The following is a 19,646-nucleotide window of genomic DNA, read 5'->3' on the forward strand; positions in this document are numbered from 1 at the left end:
CTGCCCACCTAAAGCTGCAAAAAATAAATATAATAAAACGTTAAAGAAAAAAAAAAAAGCATAAAAGTGCCAAAGGAAGTAGTAAGCAATGAACAGCTATGACCCGCAACTTCCCTAGTTTGATCAAGAGAGTCTGCAACCTGAGCCAAAGGGTGCAAATTCCTCCTATTCAAAAGATCTTCAATGGAGTGGGGGGAAGGAATGTTAACCCCTCGGCTGCTGAGCACAAACTACAAACAACAAATTGGTTCATATGACAGAACACATGGCTGTAAGACTATGGTAAAGGCAAAAAAGAGTAGAGCTCTGGATTTTTCTACTGATGTTAAAATGTCAAGAGATCTTAAAGCTTGAAATAAGTCAGCAAGTCATTTCCCATGGATATGGACAGCTATTCAAAGAACATCCCTTCATGTAGGAGCCAATCAATGGCACTCCTGAGCCACTAATGAAGAATCATTTATACTCCTACACTGACTAGAAGGACATTGTCACGGTGCCATCACTAGTTATAAAGAAACATCTAATAAAGAACATGTATGGAGCTGTTTGATAAAGTAGACACATATTCCTGAACAACAACTCCAGAGAACATCTGGAGCGCACCATTTGCATTACTGAGGATAGCAAGACACAACATATCAATGAGGAAATTGTTCAACTCCTGCCTAGAAACATGGCGGATTTATGCTATTGGCAGCTCTAGAACTGGCGACTGTGCATTCAGCTCTTACTAGCTTTGTTTTATTTGAACATATAGATCTACCAAATATTATTAAAGTGGAAATATTCTTTCACATACACGGTCCATTGATTTCTTTAAAAAAAGAATGTGGTGTAGTAAAGAGCAAAATTGCATGCAAATTAAGAACAAGCACGAGTGAAGAACAGGCATCTTTACAGAAAAGTATCTGTACCGATATGGTGTTCTCATTTAGAATGTACTGCCCGAATGCATGCCACTAGAAAATAGCTTTGAATGACAATTTATGAGTTTTTAAAAAACAGCATTTCATTCATCACAATAACTATTTCCCCAAAAGCTAAAATAAGCAATATGAGCCTATAAAATATACATTAGGATCATTTAGTAACACTAATGATTCTTTAAGAAATCGATTTTAAAATATTCAAATTACTGTAACTTAAAAAAAGGGACAAAACTGCCTCTAAAGTAAAAAGAAAAAAAAAAATTTATATATTGAAAACAAGCAAAATAAGGACGTAAAAAGACTGTTTAAAGGGTCATGCCAAAGCAGCAGTAAAAGGATTGTCAAAAATGCTCAACACCGGAATACTGTTCATGCCAGCGCAAATAGTATCGGCAGCACAGCGTCTTCTGTAAAAATGTTCTTATACCATAGATGTGCTATCGGCAGCACAAGTGTATTAACGATTGCTCTGCGCACGACTGCCGATTGTAGTTGTTAAATGGTTAAGGTTGGCAGGTGTAAATGCATCTTTAGAGTATGTGGTCTTCACGGAAATCCTGGACTATGCGTGGCATACATGGACAAACACTTGGCAGTATCATGCATGTAAAAAAAAATAAATAAAATAAAAATTACTCAGCTAACGTAATTAATTTACATTTCTGCTTTCTAGTTACTACAATATGGACAAATGTTAAATATAAATAGCATTAAAACCAATAGTACAGTTTCCTTATTCAGTTAAGAAATATAAACTCCCAACCACACTGGATTAGGAATAATAACCAGCTGACAATAGTAAAAATGCATAGTTGTACAAAAATACAACCCCCAATAGATCAAATTGAATTGTTTAGCCCACTTCCCATTTGATCATAATATACATTTACAGTTGCAAAATAAAAAAGGGTTGCCCTACTAAATAAACACAAAGAAAAGGTTCAAAACAAATAATGATTATTTATCTGTATTTCTAAGCAGATCAGTTCATAGGAGAAAAAGAAGGGAATTATTATGCCATAAGAATTACTGATAAAGGTCAAGAAACATCACATGTTCAACCTCTATACTGCCAAGCTATGAAAAAAAATAAAACAACTGTTAAGTCAATTTATAAGAACAAACTTATCGGCTAGAACATACTCAACCAAGGGATAAGCAACTAATTGCAATTTCACAACAAGTTATAGTGGACCTGGCTATTTGTAGTAAATAAGTCTTGATAGCACAAAATGTACACAAAGTAATAAATACTACATCGAGGGCAGAAAATGTACAAGACAAACCATTACAAGCTGATTTACCTACTCAATAGCCGGCCCCCAGAATATACCATCCACAGAAGTTAGGGCATATAGCACCTAGAGCAGCCAAAATATCCAGCTGTCATTACTCAGTAGGTTGTTTCCAAAAGGGCTGTGGAGTCGGTAAGGGTACCGTTACACTTAGCGATACACTTAGCGATGCACCAGCGATCCCGACAACGATATGGATCGCTAAGTGGTCGCTAGTGAGCTGCCACACAGGCAGATCTCACCAGCGACATAGCAGGGGTCGGGGGTCGCTACCTGTCAGACGTGGCGATCCTGACGTCCTCCCGCCCGCGTCCACGCGTCGCTCGTCGGCGACACAGGAAGCGCCCGACGAGAAATGGTCCAGGACATTCTCTCGCGATCAGCGATGAGCAGCGGGGGAGCCGGTCGGAGGTAAGTATCAGACATAGCGATATCGCTAGCAATATCGCTGCTACGTCACAAAATCGGTGACGTTACAGCGATATTGCTAGCGATATCGCTATGTATAATGGGGGGCTTAAGCCAAACCTCCAACAGACTCCTCAATTTCCATGACTCCCTCATGTTTACGTGATACATTTACTATAGTAAGATGGTATCAGGCTTTTAATCATCATTATGATATAATTTTCTCTAAATGGCTTGATTATTGTATTTCTTGAAACACAACAAAGTTTAATAAACCGTAAATATGCAATACGCTTATGCAGTGAGTGAGGGGAAAAACAGTTTTCAACAAAAACGCAATATAGGCATTCTTTCGCAGTGCTTTTTTCTATCTGATCTGTAGAGAAGGAGCTTCACTACTGAGCATGTACATGAAGTGCAGCACAGAGTTATCTCACCTAAAAGCCAAGATCCTTAGATCAGGAACAGAACAGACATTTATAGGACATTTCATAACTTTCCCAAACTTACTATGAGAATTTACCCAATGTATGATATATTGTCGGAGTTGGTCCATTTTATACTGACGCCACCAAAATAGACAGAGACTCCACAGCCATGGTTTCTAGTGTTACTAACTAGCATTGAAAATACAATTTAACTCACAGAATATAAAATTAATGTTTATATACTCTTAGTGCCACAAAGATGTCCACATAAACGCAAAGTCTACAAGTTATGCATTAATATTCCAAAATACTCCACATCCCTATCACTTCTAAAATTAAACTGAAGAATTTGATAAACTGTAATTTACCAAAGATGAAGATAGATAGTTACACAAAGAGGAAGTCTTGATCTCTTACTTTACGATCTCATAAATTTGCTTTAAAGATGAAATAAAAAAAAAAATAAAATTTAACTTGGGGAGGTTCAAATGAAAAATGAGCTAAAAAACACACTGATAGCCATCTGATCTAGGAGAGATCGAGGTAACTAGATCTAAAGAAACAAAAACATCACGCTACGGGTAGGCACATACCACTAACCACAGGAAGGAGCAGGGAGAAAAAAAAAAAAATAGAAAAATACTCTCCCCATGAGTTTGATTTCACACTCAACACCTATTTGTTGAGTAAGACAAAGCACTGAGAGTCCGGCCTTGGCCTAAGCTACAGCAAAGAGCAGAGATGTCCCCATGTGACCTGTCAAGCTCCATGTCACCAGAGCTTTGTTTCTTTGAGGCAGCGTTATGGCCCCAAACAGGGCAATCACAAGCGGATATGTGAACAGGATGGGTAGGACAAGGAGTGCTATTAACATAAATCATTTGCAGTGTTCATATAGTTAACAGCATTCATATGGGAGCTTGTTAGAAAGGTTAATATAGAACAATCTAATTTCTAAGTCTATAGTTCTACATCAGCACAATGTTTTTTAAGATGGCACCAATGAACCAAAATCTAACCTTAATAGATTTACCCTGTACCATGGAAGTATTAAGTCCATACATGAAACACACAGAAAAAGGAGAAAACGATCTGCGCACTTTACACTTTGAATATACTGTTTGTTTAAAAAAATATATATATATACACGCAACACTGCATCTGGAAATACCCATGTGCGGAAGATTGCAGTATCTTAACTTCTTTCATTGACCAGGGAGAAAGTACAAACCATGAACACAGTCCACACAAAGTATAACCATGAACCGCCTCTGGCCATATGCTTGCTTGACTTCAATGCCCTTAAAGAGGCAGTGCTGGGACTCATGAAATTTCCTGCTGTTCACAACCAGAGTAAAGGCAACATGGCCCTTTTAAAGCACAGCCATTAAGTTTATGATTATTGACTTCATGTCTTTCGGTGGCGGTTAGACCTTTTCTTAGACCAACATTAGCAATCCCAAATAAACTAGACAGATCAAGTAATGCACTTGCTGAGAAAGCCATTAATTAATTAATATGTGCGCCAAAAGTTATGTAGACAAATCGTAGCAGATTATACTCTGTTATTACTTTTACAAAAATTACAAAGTTAATACTACAAAAGGAAGATTTGCTGTTCCCAAATAGAAATCCTCCTCACTCCAGCGATAAACATCCAGCAAACAAAGGCACAAAAGATGCTTCACTACATGACCCGCAGTACAAAGTCAAAATGGGTGGTTTAGCCATGTCACAGTTGGTGGCTAACAGAGAGGGGGAGGAAAAAGGTTCACTTACTTGGTGTACAAATACATCAACAGGGTTCTCCAAGGGACTTCCCTCCCGACTGGTCATGGAGATGAAACCGAATCCCATCCGCACATTGAACCATTTGCAGTGACCTGCACCACGCAGGACCTGTATGTCCTCCTCCTCCTCCTCCTCCTCCTCCTCCTCGGGCAGCTTTCCTGGTTCTTCTCTGCCACCTTTACCAGCCCCTCCTGGATAAGAGAACAAACAATGATGTCAATACAGCACTGGTACCATCTCTGGACACCTAACTCCTTGCTACCTAATATAACCCAGGTGACTTCTTGCAGGAAGCTCTCACATAGGGGATGTCACAGTGACCAACGTGTGAGAGTGGTGTGTGGGGTTGGAGGGGGCCGTTTACACCACTTGGTATTGCATGTGCATGCAGTGCAGATTGTTTCTGTGTTTACTACCAAACCCCTGAATGGAGAATACTTCCTCAGGGTTACATGTGGGAAACAAAGCAACGTAAGCAGCTAGGACACTGCAGACAATAGCCTGTCTCCTGACCCGGTACCGGAGTCAAGGAAGCTGTATACACTTGTTATGTTACAAGTAGGTTGTAGAAGATCCCCTCCCCTGCTAATGCCTGCGCCTCAGCCAACTGAAAAGCAGCGATTGTTCAACAGATAAACATTAAACACTAGAAGAAAATACAGGGCCAAGAACCTTTGGCCATGACACCGCCTGCTCCACAAATGACAGATGAGATGTTTCCTCGGTGCTGGGGGTGATCTGCTGTATCAATGTGACATCCTGATTTGGAACGATCCCAAATTTAGCTTGCATGGTCTAGCGTGCTCTCCCTCCCGTGCTGGTCCCTGTGCTGCGCTCGCTTCTCAGCACACGTGACTGTCAATTACTTGTCTCCTTGTTACTAATATCAGCATAGAGCATGTAGGGGCTGGCAGGGACTGCTCTCAGCCAATAGGCGCTTCATGGTACAACAGCATGGAAATCATTTATGAATGAAGCCCTAAACACACGTGCAAGTCTTACACATATGCACTGGTGGATAGCAGACACACGGGTCAGTGCTCGGCCCTGGTTACCTCCTCCAATGTGACTCTTGTTACACTAGTAATACACAGCTGAGCATCACGTGACATTCTGCACACTACACCCTCACATCTAATGTATGTATATGGACTAATGCACGAGACTGTACACACCCTACCGGTCCTGGAGATTTAGCACTACACAGAGACTTGACTTTTGAACTTCTAACCTTAACATTGCCAGAAGATAAGGAAGTAAGATCTTAAGTAAAACCTGGGTATTATCAGACTTTTTTTTCCTCCTTTTTAGACGAGGGGAAGGAGAGTGGGGGTTTGTGTAAAGGCGGGTGCTGGATCCAACTTCACAGGTTTACACTGCCATCTCTTTCCGGAGAAAGGGATGTGATTAATGACTTCCTAAATGCGAGCCTACGATTGGAAAAGGAACGGGGAAAAAAAAAAAAAAAAAAAAAGTACCTTAGTAGAAATAGATTGCTTGTGGAAGTTGGTTTAAGAAAAAAAATATATAATGAACTGGTATTACCAAGGCACGAATGCCTGAAAGGGGCAAAAATGTCATCCACTATGACAACTGTTTATAAAGTTAGAAGTTAGAGAGCCATCATGGTGATTTTAGAAATACTGGAGATGCAAAGGTCTACTTTTTTTTTTACTTTAGAGCTACCAGTTGTCTAAATGCTGTACACTGTATAACCTCGCCCATACCACTGATTGGCAGCAATCTGTATATACAGTGCATAGGCAGGAAGCAGCCAATCCATTGGGGTTATACAGAGCTCATGAATACGAAGGACTAAATGGCAGTAGATTTACTAGTCCCCTAGAGATAATCTCCTGCTGATAAAATGAAGGATTTTATTAAAACTACAGTCGGCACCACTGTAAGTGACCAGTGGAATCATGGAGTCTGTCTCTACAATATACTGCTCTCAGATGGGGTAGCAAAACCTTATAAAACTAGGAAATATTCAACATCTGGTGTGCACTAAGGATTGCAATATCAATACGACATTGTGCCTCAGTGCAGACCGGATCTTATTTACTCTGTTTTTATAAGTCATGGAATGCCGATCCACTTAGTTTTCAGTAGACCGAGATCCACTGACAGCTGAGGTCAGAGCTCCTGGTCATCTCAATAGGAAACTTATTAACCCCAGTATTTATATATGGTCTTAAATGAAAAAATCCAAAAGGAATGGAAAAAAAAAGCCGGGCTTCTTAAAACCACGCTGACCAGAAACACACCTTCCGCAGCAGAGGTAACAGGAAAAATCCTTTCATGAGCCTACGCGTTTCGTGGCTTAAACCAGCCACTTCATCAGGGCCATGTTTGAAGCATTGTCCGTTACAATAGCAAGAACCTGTTCTTTTTTGAGTTCGTAATCTTGCAGAACTTTTTCCACTAAGCTCTGGAGAAACTGGCTGCTGTGATGAGCTCTAGTATCTTTTACTGGCTGCGTGTTGGTAACAATTTTTGTTGTCACAAACATATCGAACAATGATGGCAAATTAGTTCACTCTGTGACGTGTGCAGGCATCCATTTTAAGAAACATGAAGTGTCTTTTGAGAGTCTTTTTAAGATCTTCCTTTTGTTTAAGGGCTTCTTCAATCACTAATTTTCTAATACTTTCTCTTTCCAGAGAAACACCAAGTTTGGGGGCCATTTCTCCATTAAGAGCTGTAAAAGCTGGTCGTGCCAATAGTGATAATGGTACATCGTCCTTCACAACAAGCTGGATGAGCTGTCTTTTAGACATATCTGCTGTCATTGTTACAGTAACTTTGTCACTTACAAAATATCTTGTTAATGATGTTTGAGACGCTCTTTCCTCCTCCTTTGCCTGGCAGGAAGTGTTAGTTTGTGTGCTACCCCGCTTTCATTCTTTTTAGTACTGATAAGATATGGAGACCGATATAGATAAATGGATGGATAGAGCATATTTCTAATCTGCTTTTGATATTGAAAACATCATCTATGAGCTCAAAAACCTTTCAGGTGATGCGGTTTTTTAAAAATCTGATCTGCTTTTGCAGCTGAAAAACGTATCCTCAAAAAAAAAATCGCAGTAAAAACGCTGTGTGTGAATGTAGCCTTAGATCAGGAATAGAACTGCCATTTATAGGGCATTTCATAACTTTCCCAAATTCCTCTGAAAAAATATTCAGCACATTCTGCATTGAACTACTGTACCCAATTTATTATATATTTTAGGAGTCGGAGTCGGTCCATTTTATACCGACTCCAACTCCACCAAAATGAGCACCGACTCCGACTCCACAGCCCTGGTTACTATCAACATCTTGGGGCAATCCATGTTGACCGAGGTCCTTTTTCTTCTTCCCTTTCCAAGCCTAGACTCTTATTTAGGAAGTCATTAATCACATCCCCTTCCATTGAAAGAGATGGAAGAGCAAACTTGGGAAAATGGATCCGCTTTTACCCAACCTCCCTTGTGTAAGGGGGAAAAAAAAAACTAAAAGATATGTATTAGTAATAGAAGTGCCATTGGGAACTGTTACAGAGCACTGTTGTGCTGAGCAGCACAGGCACAGATATTGGTCATCCATCAGTGTATGTGTGCAAGACTTGCAGGCGGGTTTAGTATTTCATCCATAAATTATTTCTGTAGTGGTGTGGAATGAGGCTCCTATTGGCCAAGATCATCTGTTGCCAGTTCCATGGATAAATGAGTAAGATGGAGGCACAAGGAGAGTGCACAGTGCAGAAAAGAGAGTGCACAGTGCAGAAAAGAGACCACGCAAGCTAGTCAGATAGAAATCAGGCGGTCACAATGAGATTTGCCCCCAGTCATGGTAGTTTATTATACTTTAGGACTGTAACTTTTTCAAAGTGAGAAGATGAGCAGATTGAGCTACAGGTTTGCAGAAAGATATTCAGTAGAACCTGATATATCGCTCATGGAGGCCTCTGCTCTGTAGGCTTTTTAGCTATATATGCAGTCCTAATCAGTGACGGACAGCGGAGCTATTTCTTTATGGACACTTGTTTCCCACAAACTTAGATCAATCTTCTGCTCTACTACATGCTGCCTACAGATGGGATTGCCTTTTAAATGTGACAAGTTCACTTTAAGAGTTTTTATCCCTTAAGCAGCAATGAGTAGCAGCACTGGAAGCGCTAACTTGTAAGCTTGCTATAAACAAAGGCTACAATGTAATTGTGCTGACCACAATTTAATAAAACGTGATAAAAAAGGCCACAGGGAAAACGTGTGCGTTAGATGAAGCACAGCTGCCTTACCATCAATTGCCATATTCCCCTCCATCCTGCTTTTCCTACCAATACAAAATGTTAGTGGCCGCATTTAGAAAAGGAGAAAATTCCAGCAATCAGACAAGTGAAGCAGAAGCCTAATCCTGAAATTCCTTTGCAGTCTTGAACCGTAAATTTGCAATAAATTATGTTTGCTACAGGAGTCCTATATATAGCTGACCTGTCTGGTCCTAATAAAGATGGAGCACGAAAGAATGGGTAAAGGAAAGTGGGGGACATGCAAGCTATAGATGGTATATAAGTGGGATGTGCATCACATGCATATAGTTTGGACCTGAACTCTACTAATAGATACTGATCTTGAAGAAAGAAAAATGGAACCGTCCCAGTTTATTTATCTTCTAAAACAATGAGTATATAGCATTGGAGACAGACAGTGGTTCTGCCAAAATCATTTTACAGACTCAGAGTGGAGGCTAATGGCTCACGCACTGCTGTAAAGGTACTGTCACACTAAACGATATCGCTAGCAATATCGCTATAACTTGGGACGTTATAGCGATATTGCTAGCGATATCGCTATGTCTGATACTTACCTACGACCGCTCCCCCGCTGGTTATCGCTGATCGCGCGAGAACGTCCAGGTCTGTTTCTCGTCGTCAGCTTCCTGTGGAGAGACGAGCGAAGAGCGTGGACGCAGGCGGGAGGACGCAGGATCTCCTAGTTTGACAGGTAAGTAGCGACCCCCGACCCCAGCGATGTCGCTGGTGAGATCTGCCTGTGTGGCAGCTAACTAGCGACTACTTGGCGATGTACCAGCGATCCTGACTGCGTCATATTGCTGGTCGGAATCGCTGGTGCATCGCTAAGTGTGACAGTACCTTTAGGCTGCATTCACACATTCCTGCAAAGTGTGGACGTGTTGTCCAATTTATTATCAGACAAGCTCACAAACCTATTGAGTATGTCCTATTCGGATACTCAAAACTCAGATCAGAAACGGACACGCGCTTAGTTTCATGGACCTCATTCTCGAATCATCATTTTAACGGATGTCTTGCATAGATTCATTCTACTCAATAGGTCAGCGTGTCATCCGATAAAAATAAAATATAGATCAATCTACACTGAGCAGCACATATACATTTCACACGGATAAAGTGTTACATATAGTTGTGAGATAGCAACACAAAACACTCTGAAAATTTACTTTGAATAGTCATCTCAAATGTTTTTTAAAAATGTGATTGAAAACAAAAAAAAAAAAAAAAAAACACGATACCATATGGAAAATCCTTCAATATATCCAACTATGAAATTACTAAAAACAATCAAACTGTAAAATAGTTAATAAACAGGTATGGCGCTGCTCGATTATACCGCACCATTAATTTATATTGTGTTTGATTTTGCTTGTTGTTTTATCTGTTTTTATGCAATGTGAATTTTTCAGTTCCATTATTGTTGAGCAATTTTTACGCAAAACCGCTCCAAAACCAGAAGCATCCAAAATTTAACACACAAAATTAGGACAGACTTTAGAGGCTAGAAAGGATTCTGAAAAATAAAGTAAACTAATCAAAACTAACTTGTTAGACATAAGTTTTGGTTTCACTACTAAAGCTTGTGCAATGTAGTTGACTAATTAATTTTACACTTTTTTTTTTTTTAATTCCTACATATTACTATGTTACCTTCATTTAATTAATCACACACACACGCCGTGTCAAAGCTTTGCTTAATTTGTCAGAATTTATACTAATAATTAAATAGAATAAATATTTCCATAAAGCATAACATTACTTATGTTTAAATTATACTGTATATTAGAAGAAAAAAAAAGGTTTTTTTCCCTTCACATTTTTATTTTTAGTTTCCGTCTGACTTCTTGCTTCAAATCTATTATTGCCCCCACTAAGCTTAAACATTACAGAATTATAGATTTAATGATGCTCATTGCTGAATTGTAGCAGGTTGTGACTTCCATCAATCAGCCTTTCCCTGCAGGATGGATTGAAGATTTAGTGTTACTGGTTCCTCCGAAACGAATTGTAGATCATTCTTTTTTTGTCAACATGTAACACAATTATGTACATTTTTTTTCCGTTAACCTGAGAGAGTCTTCACACTTGTGTTTCTTCAAACAAAATAGCTTATGGTTTGTTTCATTCCATTAAGTAAAGTTTTCTTTAAAATGAACCTTATTTAAAAGAGATAAAATATATGTATAAATATATGTATATTTCTTACTTTTATAATGTACGTCCATAGCAGAGGATACATTTTTTAATTTGCAGTTTTGTGTATATTCCTTCTCATCCATAAACCTAAATTTTAGAAAGCTTGTAATTTGAAAGAGTTTTGAATGTATTCTCTTACACCTACTTTAATAGAATTTATTTTATGTACAATCCTTGCAACCTTTATGTATATTTATCATACAGAAAATGTGTATGTATGTATGTAGCTATGTATCTATCTATAATCTTTTTCATTAGTAAATAAAGTGAATTATTTAAACACTTAACGGGTCCATGTATATTGCACCATCATTTTTTTTTTTTTTTTTTTTTTTTTATTGTCACAAGTTGTACATTTTTTTTCTACTTAGTGATATAACATTTTTTTGAGGGATTGTATCACATGTCTATGCCTCTAAAAGAATCTTTCAGAGTTAAGAAAAGGTCTCGTCACCTAAGAGAAGAAAAGTTTAAAAATTAAGTTTCCTCACAGGAAAAGTGTGTAGTGTAGCAAATGACAAACACCGTAAAATACGAAACTTACAGGTTACTTATCAGTTCAGTCTGACAAGGTCTACTGTTTTGTGTCAGAGGATTTGGTCCCATAGTAGGTCTTATAACCTTAGGTTATATGTACAGATAAGGGGAGCAAGGAAGTGGAATTGTCAACTTTTCCTCTGAAGGACAGTCTGAGGGTTTTGTGCATGACATAGGGAACCTCCTCTAGGAGATTAATTTTATGCATTGCCCAAAAGAACCAAGCTACAGTATTTTTATAAAGTGATGGTATATTGCTAATATATTGCATCCCTATGATTGGTGTCCAACCTCTGAGAACTCCACAAAGCATGAGAATGAAACATGGTCAGTGCTGGCTTACTTGTTCGGTCCCTTTCAGACTTTCCCTGCACAATTAGGAGCACCAGTGAATGTTGCTCCATGCAGTTAGTTGAACTGTAGATGTTGAGGCGTCATTGTGGATGGAAACCCAAGAATGAGACTCAACCCTAAAACAGTTCTGTATTCCCACTGTTCACAGGATTGCTTAGAGTTCCATGGATCTTGGCTATATGCCATCACTTTACAAGTTGGTAATAGAACTTATTATTAAGGTGGTGGTGTCCAGGCAGATTCCACATGGAAACTGGGGTAAAAAACTGCATACAGTACATCTTTATTAAATGAAGATACCCGCTAGAGATTGCTGTGCAATGCCTGAGCATTGGCGAGTCCACAGCTACACAAACTGACCTCTGTACAAAGCGGTTACAAGTTGGCATGTGAGTATCAGAATTGGACCATGGAGCACTATCAAATGGTGGTCTGTTCTGATCATGTGAATCATGTTGTTTTTTTAATCATGTGGATGGCTCAGCAATATAAAGAAGGCAAGCCGATGGGGGTCAGGTCATTCATGTAAACGCTACTTTGACAAACACCACCTGCCTAAATATTGTTGCTGATTATGTACACTCCTTAGTGCAACAATATTAATGACAGCGTCCTCTTTCAGCATCATAATGGCCCTGCTACACAACAAAATGTTCAGGAATGGCTCGAGGAACAAGAAAAAGTTTAAGGTGATCATTTGACCTCCAAATTTCTAATATCTCTTTGATTAAGCAATCATGTGATGTGCTATTAAACAAGTACGATCCATGGAGGCCCTCAACTACTAACTTACAAGACTAAGCTGCTTATTGCCAGACACCGCATGACATTTTAACAGGTCAAAGCGGTTTTGTCTTAATTTTCTGCCCACAGCTTCTTCCCAAGTGTTATTTTTCATCTGGAGAGGTGAATCCTCAAAGCAGTTCTTGAGCAACATATACAGGTGGAGTTGGTACAACAGAATGGTTGAGTTGGGGTGAAACCATGACAAAATGGTGACAAGCTGCAGAGAAGATGAGGAACATGTGCAGCAAAGCAGAATTAGTGATGAATTGGTGGAACAGCAATGACTGAAGCTGCAGAACTGGGGAAATGATGACTAGAATAAAGTTGTAGCTATGATGTCTGTGGCACCAAGTGTCAGTACTCAAACCACCTGAATATTCAGGTGCGTTCTGCCACCTGAGCTGGCTTTAATTAAATAACACGGCAAGATGAGGTCATTGGTGAGAATAAGGTTGGACAGGAACAGGCCGAAAAGGGGACGTCATGGAGTCAGAAAGGGCGAGTAACATCAAGTGTTTAATTCTGGGAAGCAAAGCAATTACACCCTCCCGCCTTTCACCATACACAGGAACGTTCATATGATTTCAATGACTTAGCTCCCAGAAAACAACCACCATCATAATCATCTGGGGAGGTTCGGGAGGCTCCAGACCACATCATGATCTGGTTCTGCTGGCTTGTTTTTACACCCGCAGTTTCCAATAATGGAATGGGTGTAAAAACGCTGCGGAATCCGCACAAAGAATTGACATACTGCGGAAAATAAACCGTTGCGTTTTCCGCACAGAGATTTTTCCGCAGCATGTGCACAGCGGTTTTTTGTTTTTCATAGGATAACATGGTACTGTACATCCCTTGGAAAACTGCTGCAGATCCGCAGGGCAAAATCCACTGCGGATCCGCAGACAAATCCGCAACGTGTGCACATACCCTTAGAGATATGTACCAAGTTTAGAAGTTACACCTAATCCCATGGATAAAGTGTAACTTCGCAATCACTTGGGGTCTGAATGCGTAAAAGTCAAAGAGAATGGGGCTCTTAACCACTTAAGGACCAGGGGTATTTGGGTTTCCATTTTTTTGCTCCCTTTCGTCCCAGAGCCATAACTTTGTGAGGGCTTATTTTCTGCGGGACATGTTGTACTTTTGAAGAGCACCAGTCCCTGCTATTCCATCGGTGACGTGACACCAATGCCGTGACACCGGTGCCGATGGGCGTGATTAGTGTCCTGCTTCCAGAGCGTGCATGTTAAATGCCGATGTCAGATTTACAGCAGCATTTAACAGCTGCGGGTGGATCACGGTCAACCCATGGCTGTTAGGGCCACATGACAGCTGATGAGATCAGCATGCCGGAAAATGTGAAGGCTCATAGCTGCACCAAATATGGGGAGGCATCCAATGTCGGATATAAGGGGATAGGCGAATTTAAGGACAAGCATGCTCAATGGGACCCCATTTAGTATGAATGGAGGAGAGGTGTATATGTGGACCTCCAACTAAGGTTAGGGACACATGGAGACACTACACCTGTCATGAAGCCAAAAGTTTGCAGGTTGTTGGTACTACAGCACAATACAAATGAGCGGGGTCATATTGTGACTGAGTGTACTACAATAGCAACACGCAAGTGCCAAAATCCAATTGTGTCAGATTTGTTTTATCTTGCTTGTCTTAGCACCATTGGGGTCGCAATGCAACACCATTCATTTTTCACGTGCTGCAATGCATTAGCGACACGTAAAACTTTGGCCGCTCAATAGTTGGTATGCACAAATATTTAGAGGCCCATTTTCAGGATAGGTGGGGGTCTCAGAGGTCAGGCTCTGTGTGATCAATAAGTTATACACTATCCTAAGGATATAGTACATCTTAACTGTTCCAGTGCATTATAGTAGCTCAGCTGAGCAATTTAAGTTTTAGCATTTTAAACAGCCCTTTCATTCTTCCTGAATGGGAGTTTTACAATTTATTAAAACAAAAATGTCCTCCCACCTAAGGCTGCCCACTAGATGGAGGAGCTTAGATCCATGCAAGGGGGGCCGTCACCATTGTTCAATATTCAAGACAGAGGCTCTTCTCACCCTCCTTATCCAGCACTGTTTGGAGACAGTGCATGAAAATAATTTAACAAAATAACGAAACATTGAAAAAGCTTATGTGCCTATCTCAATGGAAGTCTTGAACCTGTTTGAATGTCAGGCTTAGAACTATCAATGTAACCAGATTATTTATGGCATTATATTTACTGCTGCACTGTATTTGCTACTAGCAGAACATTATATCACATTTAGGCCACGTTCACACGTTCAGTATTTTTTCGCCAAAATCAAGAGTGGGTGAAAAATGCAGAAGTGGTGACGTGTTTCTACTATACTTTTCCAACAAATTCTGACAGTGTGAAAGTGGCCTGCAGGAGGATATCAAGTCCAGGTGACAATTAGGTATTACCCTCATCTGAATAATTAGTTTAACCAACTGACAGACTAAAATGGTATTGCTTAAAGGGGATGTCCACTACTCAGACCTCTTCTGAGTCACTATGTACTTCATGCAAAATAATGACAGCTACACTCGACTTGCAGCTATGGCGGCACCAGGAGCTCCAGTGGTATAAATCAAGGGTTACTTTCCCCTCCACATCATTCGGACAAAACTGACATCCAGAAGAAGTTCGTAGCAGCAGCTCTCACTTTGTCTGGGTGTCAGTTTTGCCCGAAAGAAGTGAGAGTGAAGTGAAGTGACCACCCATTACGTTACGCGAGTCCCAGGAGACCATGTGCCGACATAGCTGAGAGATTTCCTGCACAGGAGGCGAGTATAGCGGTTATTACGGTATTTTACATGTGAAATATATAGGGAATAGCTGACAACCCCTTTAAGAGTATACCTTCATGTTGTTTTCTATGTCAATATAGAAAGGCTTCCTCCAGAATATGCCGGCCTATACATTATCTGTATATTTTCATAGCATTTTCTATTGTCAGCAGCAATTCTGTAACTATTTTTCTGCCTAAAAGTAACATTTTATAAAGTTGCTTATGTCACTAAGGGCGATCAAAGCAGCTTCTTGTCAGATTAAGGTATAGAGTAATATGGAGTTATCTTTTTGAGATAGCAGTGATCAATAAAAGATGTGTGGCCTTCAAATGTGATTTGCCTACCAAGCACATTAGTGCTGATCAGTAATCCTAGAATCATAGAATCGTAGAGTTGGAAGGGACCTCCTGGGCCATCTGGTCCAACCCCCTGCTCAAAGCAGGATTCACTAAATCATCCCAGTCAGATGTCTGTCCAGCCTCTGTTTGAAGACTTCCATTGGAGGAGAACTCACCACTTCTCGTGGCAGCTGGTTGACTAGGTTCTGGGAGAATGCTCTGTTAACCCCTTACTGACATTCGACGTACATGTATGGCACAAGTCGATAGGGGGAATATGGAGCGAGCTCACGGGGTGAGCTTGCCCCATATCCAGCAGGTAATCGCTGTGCGTTAGGCAACATTCGCACATTCAGTATTTGGTGAGGTTTTTACCTCAGTATTTCTAAGCCAAAACCAGGAGTGGAGCAGTCAAAGAAAAAGTATAATAGAAACACGTCACCACTTGTGTATTATCACCCAGTCCTGGTTTTGGCTTATAAATACTGAGGTAAAATACTGACCAAATTCTGAACAAGTGAACGTGGCCTTAGAGCCAAGACATGATTAATAGCCGTCGTGGGTGGAGCAGAGCTTTGCTGTGACTATTAACTTGTTAAATGCCGCTTTCAATCTGACAGTAGCATTAACAGCACTTTGGCATGGGGTGTGTCCATTGGCACTCACATGAAGTGATTGAGGCGCCCATGGGATACAGCTGGGGCCTGTTAAGTCCTCTGTTCCTGTCAACACAGAGCTCCCTTGAAACCCAGCCTGTGGCTTCAAAGGAAACGGATTTTTACTGCATGCACTAATACTGTGGCCATACCTCCCAACTTTTCAAGGGAAAGAGTGTCAACGGTTGCGGAGCGCACAGCGGCAAATTTTAGGCCACGCCCCGACCCATTTCACAACTAGTCACACCCATGTCCATGCCCCAACCACACCCAGAGAAAGGAAGAAGGGAACGAAAGATAAGAGAGAACAGAGAGAGAGAACAGAGCGAGAGAGAGAGAGAACAGAGAGAGAGAGAGAGAGAGAACGAGAGAGAGAGAGAGAGAACAGAGAGAGAGAGAGAACGAGAGAGAACGAGAGAGAGAACAGAGAGAAGAGAGAGAGAACAGAGAGAGAGAGAGAGAACAGAGAGAGAGAGAGAGAACAGAGAGAGAGAGAGAGAACAGAGAGAGAGAGAGAGAACAGAGAGAGAGAGAGAGAACAGAGAGAGAGAGAGAGAACAGAGAGAGAGAGAGAGAACAGAGAGAAGAGAACGAGAGAACAGAGAGAGAGAGAGAGAGAACGAGAGAACAGAGAGAGAGAGAGAGAACGAGAGAACAGAGAGAGAGAGAGAACGAGAGAACAGAGAGAGAGAGAGAACGAGAGAACAGAGAGAGAGAGAGAACGAGAGAACAGAGAGAGAGAGAGAGAGAACAGAGAGAGAGAGAGAGACAGAGAGAGAGAGAGAACGAGAGAGAACGAGAGAGAGAACAGAGAGAAGAGAGAGAGAACAGAGAGAGAGAGAGAACAGAGAGAGAGAGAGAACAGAGAGAGAGAGAGAGAACAGAGAGAGAGAGAGAGAACAGAGAGAGAGAGAGAGAACAGAGAGAGAGAGAGAACAGAGAGAGAGAGAGAGAGAACAGAGAGAGAGAGAGAGAACAGAGAGAAGAGAGAACGAGAGAACAGAGAGAGAGAGAGAGAGAACGAGAGAACAGAGAGAGAGAGAGAGAACGAGAGAACAGAGAGAGAGAGAGAACGAGAGAACAGAGAGAGAGAGAGAGAACGAGAGAACAGAGAGAGAGAGAGAGAACGAGAGAACAGAGAGAGAGAGAGAGAACGAGAGAACAGAGAGAGAGAGAGAGAACGAGAGAACAGAGAGAGAGAGAGAGAACGAGAGAACAGAGAGAGAGAGAGAGAACGAGAGAACAGAGAGAGAGAGAGAGAACGAGAACAGAGAGAGAGAGAGAGAACGAGAGAACAGAGAGAGAGAGAGAGAACGAGAGAACAGAGAGAGAGAGAACGAGAGAACAGAGAGAGAGAGAGAGAACGAGAGAACAGAGAGAGAGAGAGAGAACGAGAGAACAGAGAGAGAGAGAGAGAACGAGAGAACAGAGAGAGAGAGAGAGAACGAGAGAACAGAGAGAGAGAGAGAACGAGAGAACAGAGAGAGAGAGAGAGAACGAGAGAACGAGAGAGAGAGAGAGAGAACAGAGAGAACAGAGAGAGAGAGAGAACGAGAGAGAGAGAGAGAGAGAGACGAGAGAGAGAGAGAACGAGAGAGAGAGAGAGAGAGAGAGAGAACGAGAGAGAGAGAGAGAGAGAGAGAGAGAGAACAGAGAGAGAGAGAGAGAGAACAGAGAGAGAGAGAGAACAGAGAGAGACGAAGAGAACAGAGAGAACAGAGAGAGAGAGAACGAGAGAGAGAAAACGAGAGAGACGAGAGAGAACGAGAGAGAGAGAGAGAGAACGAGAGAGAGAAAGAGAGAGAGAGAGAGAGAGAGAGAGAGAGAACGAGAGAGAGAGAGAGAGAGAAGAGAGAGAGAGAGAGAGAGAGAGAGAGACAGAGAGAGAGAACAGAGAGAGAGAGAGAGAACAGAGAGAGAGAGAGAGAACAGAGAGAGAGAGAGAGAGAACACAGAGAGAGAGAGAGAGACGAACAGAGAGAGAGAGAGAACAGAGAGAGAGAGAGAACAGAGAGAGAGAGAAGAACAGAGAGAGAGAGAACGAACGAGAGAGAGAGAGAACAGAGAGAGAACAGAGAGAGAGAGAGAGAGAACAGAGAGAGAGAGAGAGAACAGAGAGAGAGAGAGAACAGAGAGAGAGAGAACAGAGAGAGAGAGAGAAGAGGAGAGAGAGAAGAGAGAGAGAGAGAACAGAGAGAGAGAGAGAGAGAACAGAGAGAGAGAGAGAGAGAGAACAGAGAGAGAGAGAGAGAACAGAGAGAGAGAGAGAGAACAGAGAGAGAGAGAGAGAGAACAGAGAGAGAGAGAGAGAGAACAGAGAGAGAGAGAGAGAAGAGAACAGAGAGAGACGATGAGAGAGAGAGAAGAGAGAGAGAGAGAGAGAACAGAGAGAAGAGAGAGAGAACAGAGAGAGAGAGAGAGAGACACAGAGAGAGAGAGAGAACACAGAGAGAGAGAGAGAGAGAACAGAGAGAGAGAGAGAGAGAGAACACAGAGAGAGAGAGAGAACACAGAGAGAGAGAGAGAACACAGAGAGAGAGAGAGAACACAGAGAGAGAGAGAACACAGAGAGAGAGAGAGAACACAGAGAGAGAGAGAGAACAGAGAGAGAGACAGAGAACACAGAGAGAGAGAACGAGAGAACAGAGAGAGAGATGAGAAGAACAGAGAGAGAGAGAACGAGAGAACACAGAGAGAGAGAGAGAGAGACAGAGAGAGAGAGACAGAGAACAGAGAGAGAGAGAGAACGAGAGAACAGAAGAGAGAGAGAGAGAGAGAACAGAGAGAGAGAGAGAACACGAG

General features: G+C 41.3%; 1 protein-coding gene across 1 annotated transcript in view; it reads right to left on the reverse strand.

Moving 5' to 3' along the window:
* The window catches only part of LIN28B (lin-28 homolog B), a gene marked incomplete at its 5' end in the record, with an annotated part of 86,659 nt that extends 81,607 nt beyond the window's left edge, over window positions 1-5,052 (reverse strand). Inside the window, one exon of the mRNA XM_073576103.1 lies at window positions 4,843-5,052. Within this exon, the coding sequence (XP_073432204.1) occupies window positions 4,843-5,052 (210 nt within the window). The remainder of the gene's footprint in view (window positions 1-4,842) is intronic.
* Between the last annotated feature and the right edge of the window lie 14,594 nt (window positions 5,053-19,646).

This window comes from Dendrobates tinctorius, unplaced genomic scaffold (genome assembly GCF_039654945.1).
Source record: "Dendrobates tinctorius isolate UK_male_01 unplaced genomic scaffold, ASM3965494v1 ptg000046l, whole genome shotgun sequence".
Classification (NCBI taxonomy): Eukaryota; Metazoa; Chordata; class Amphibia; order Anura; family Dendrobatidae; genus Dendrobates; species Dendrobates tinctorius.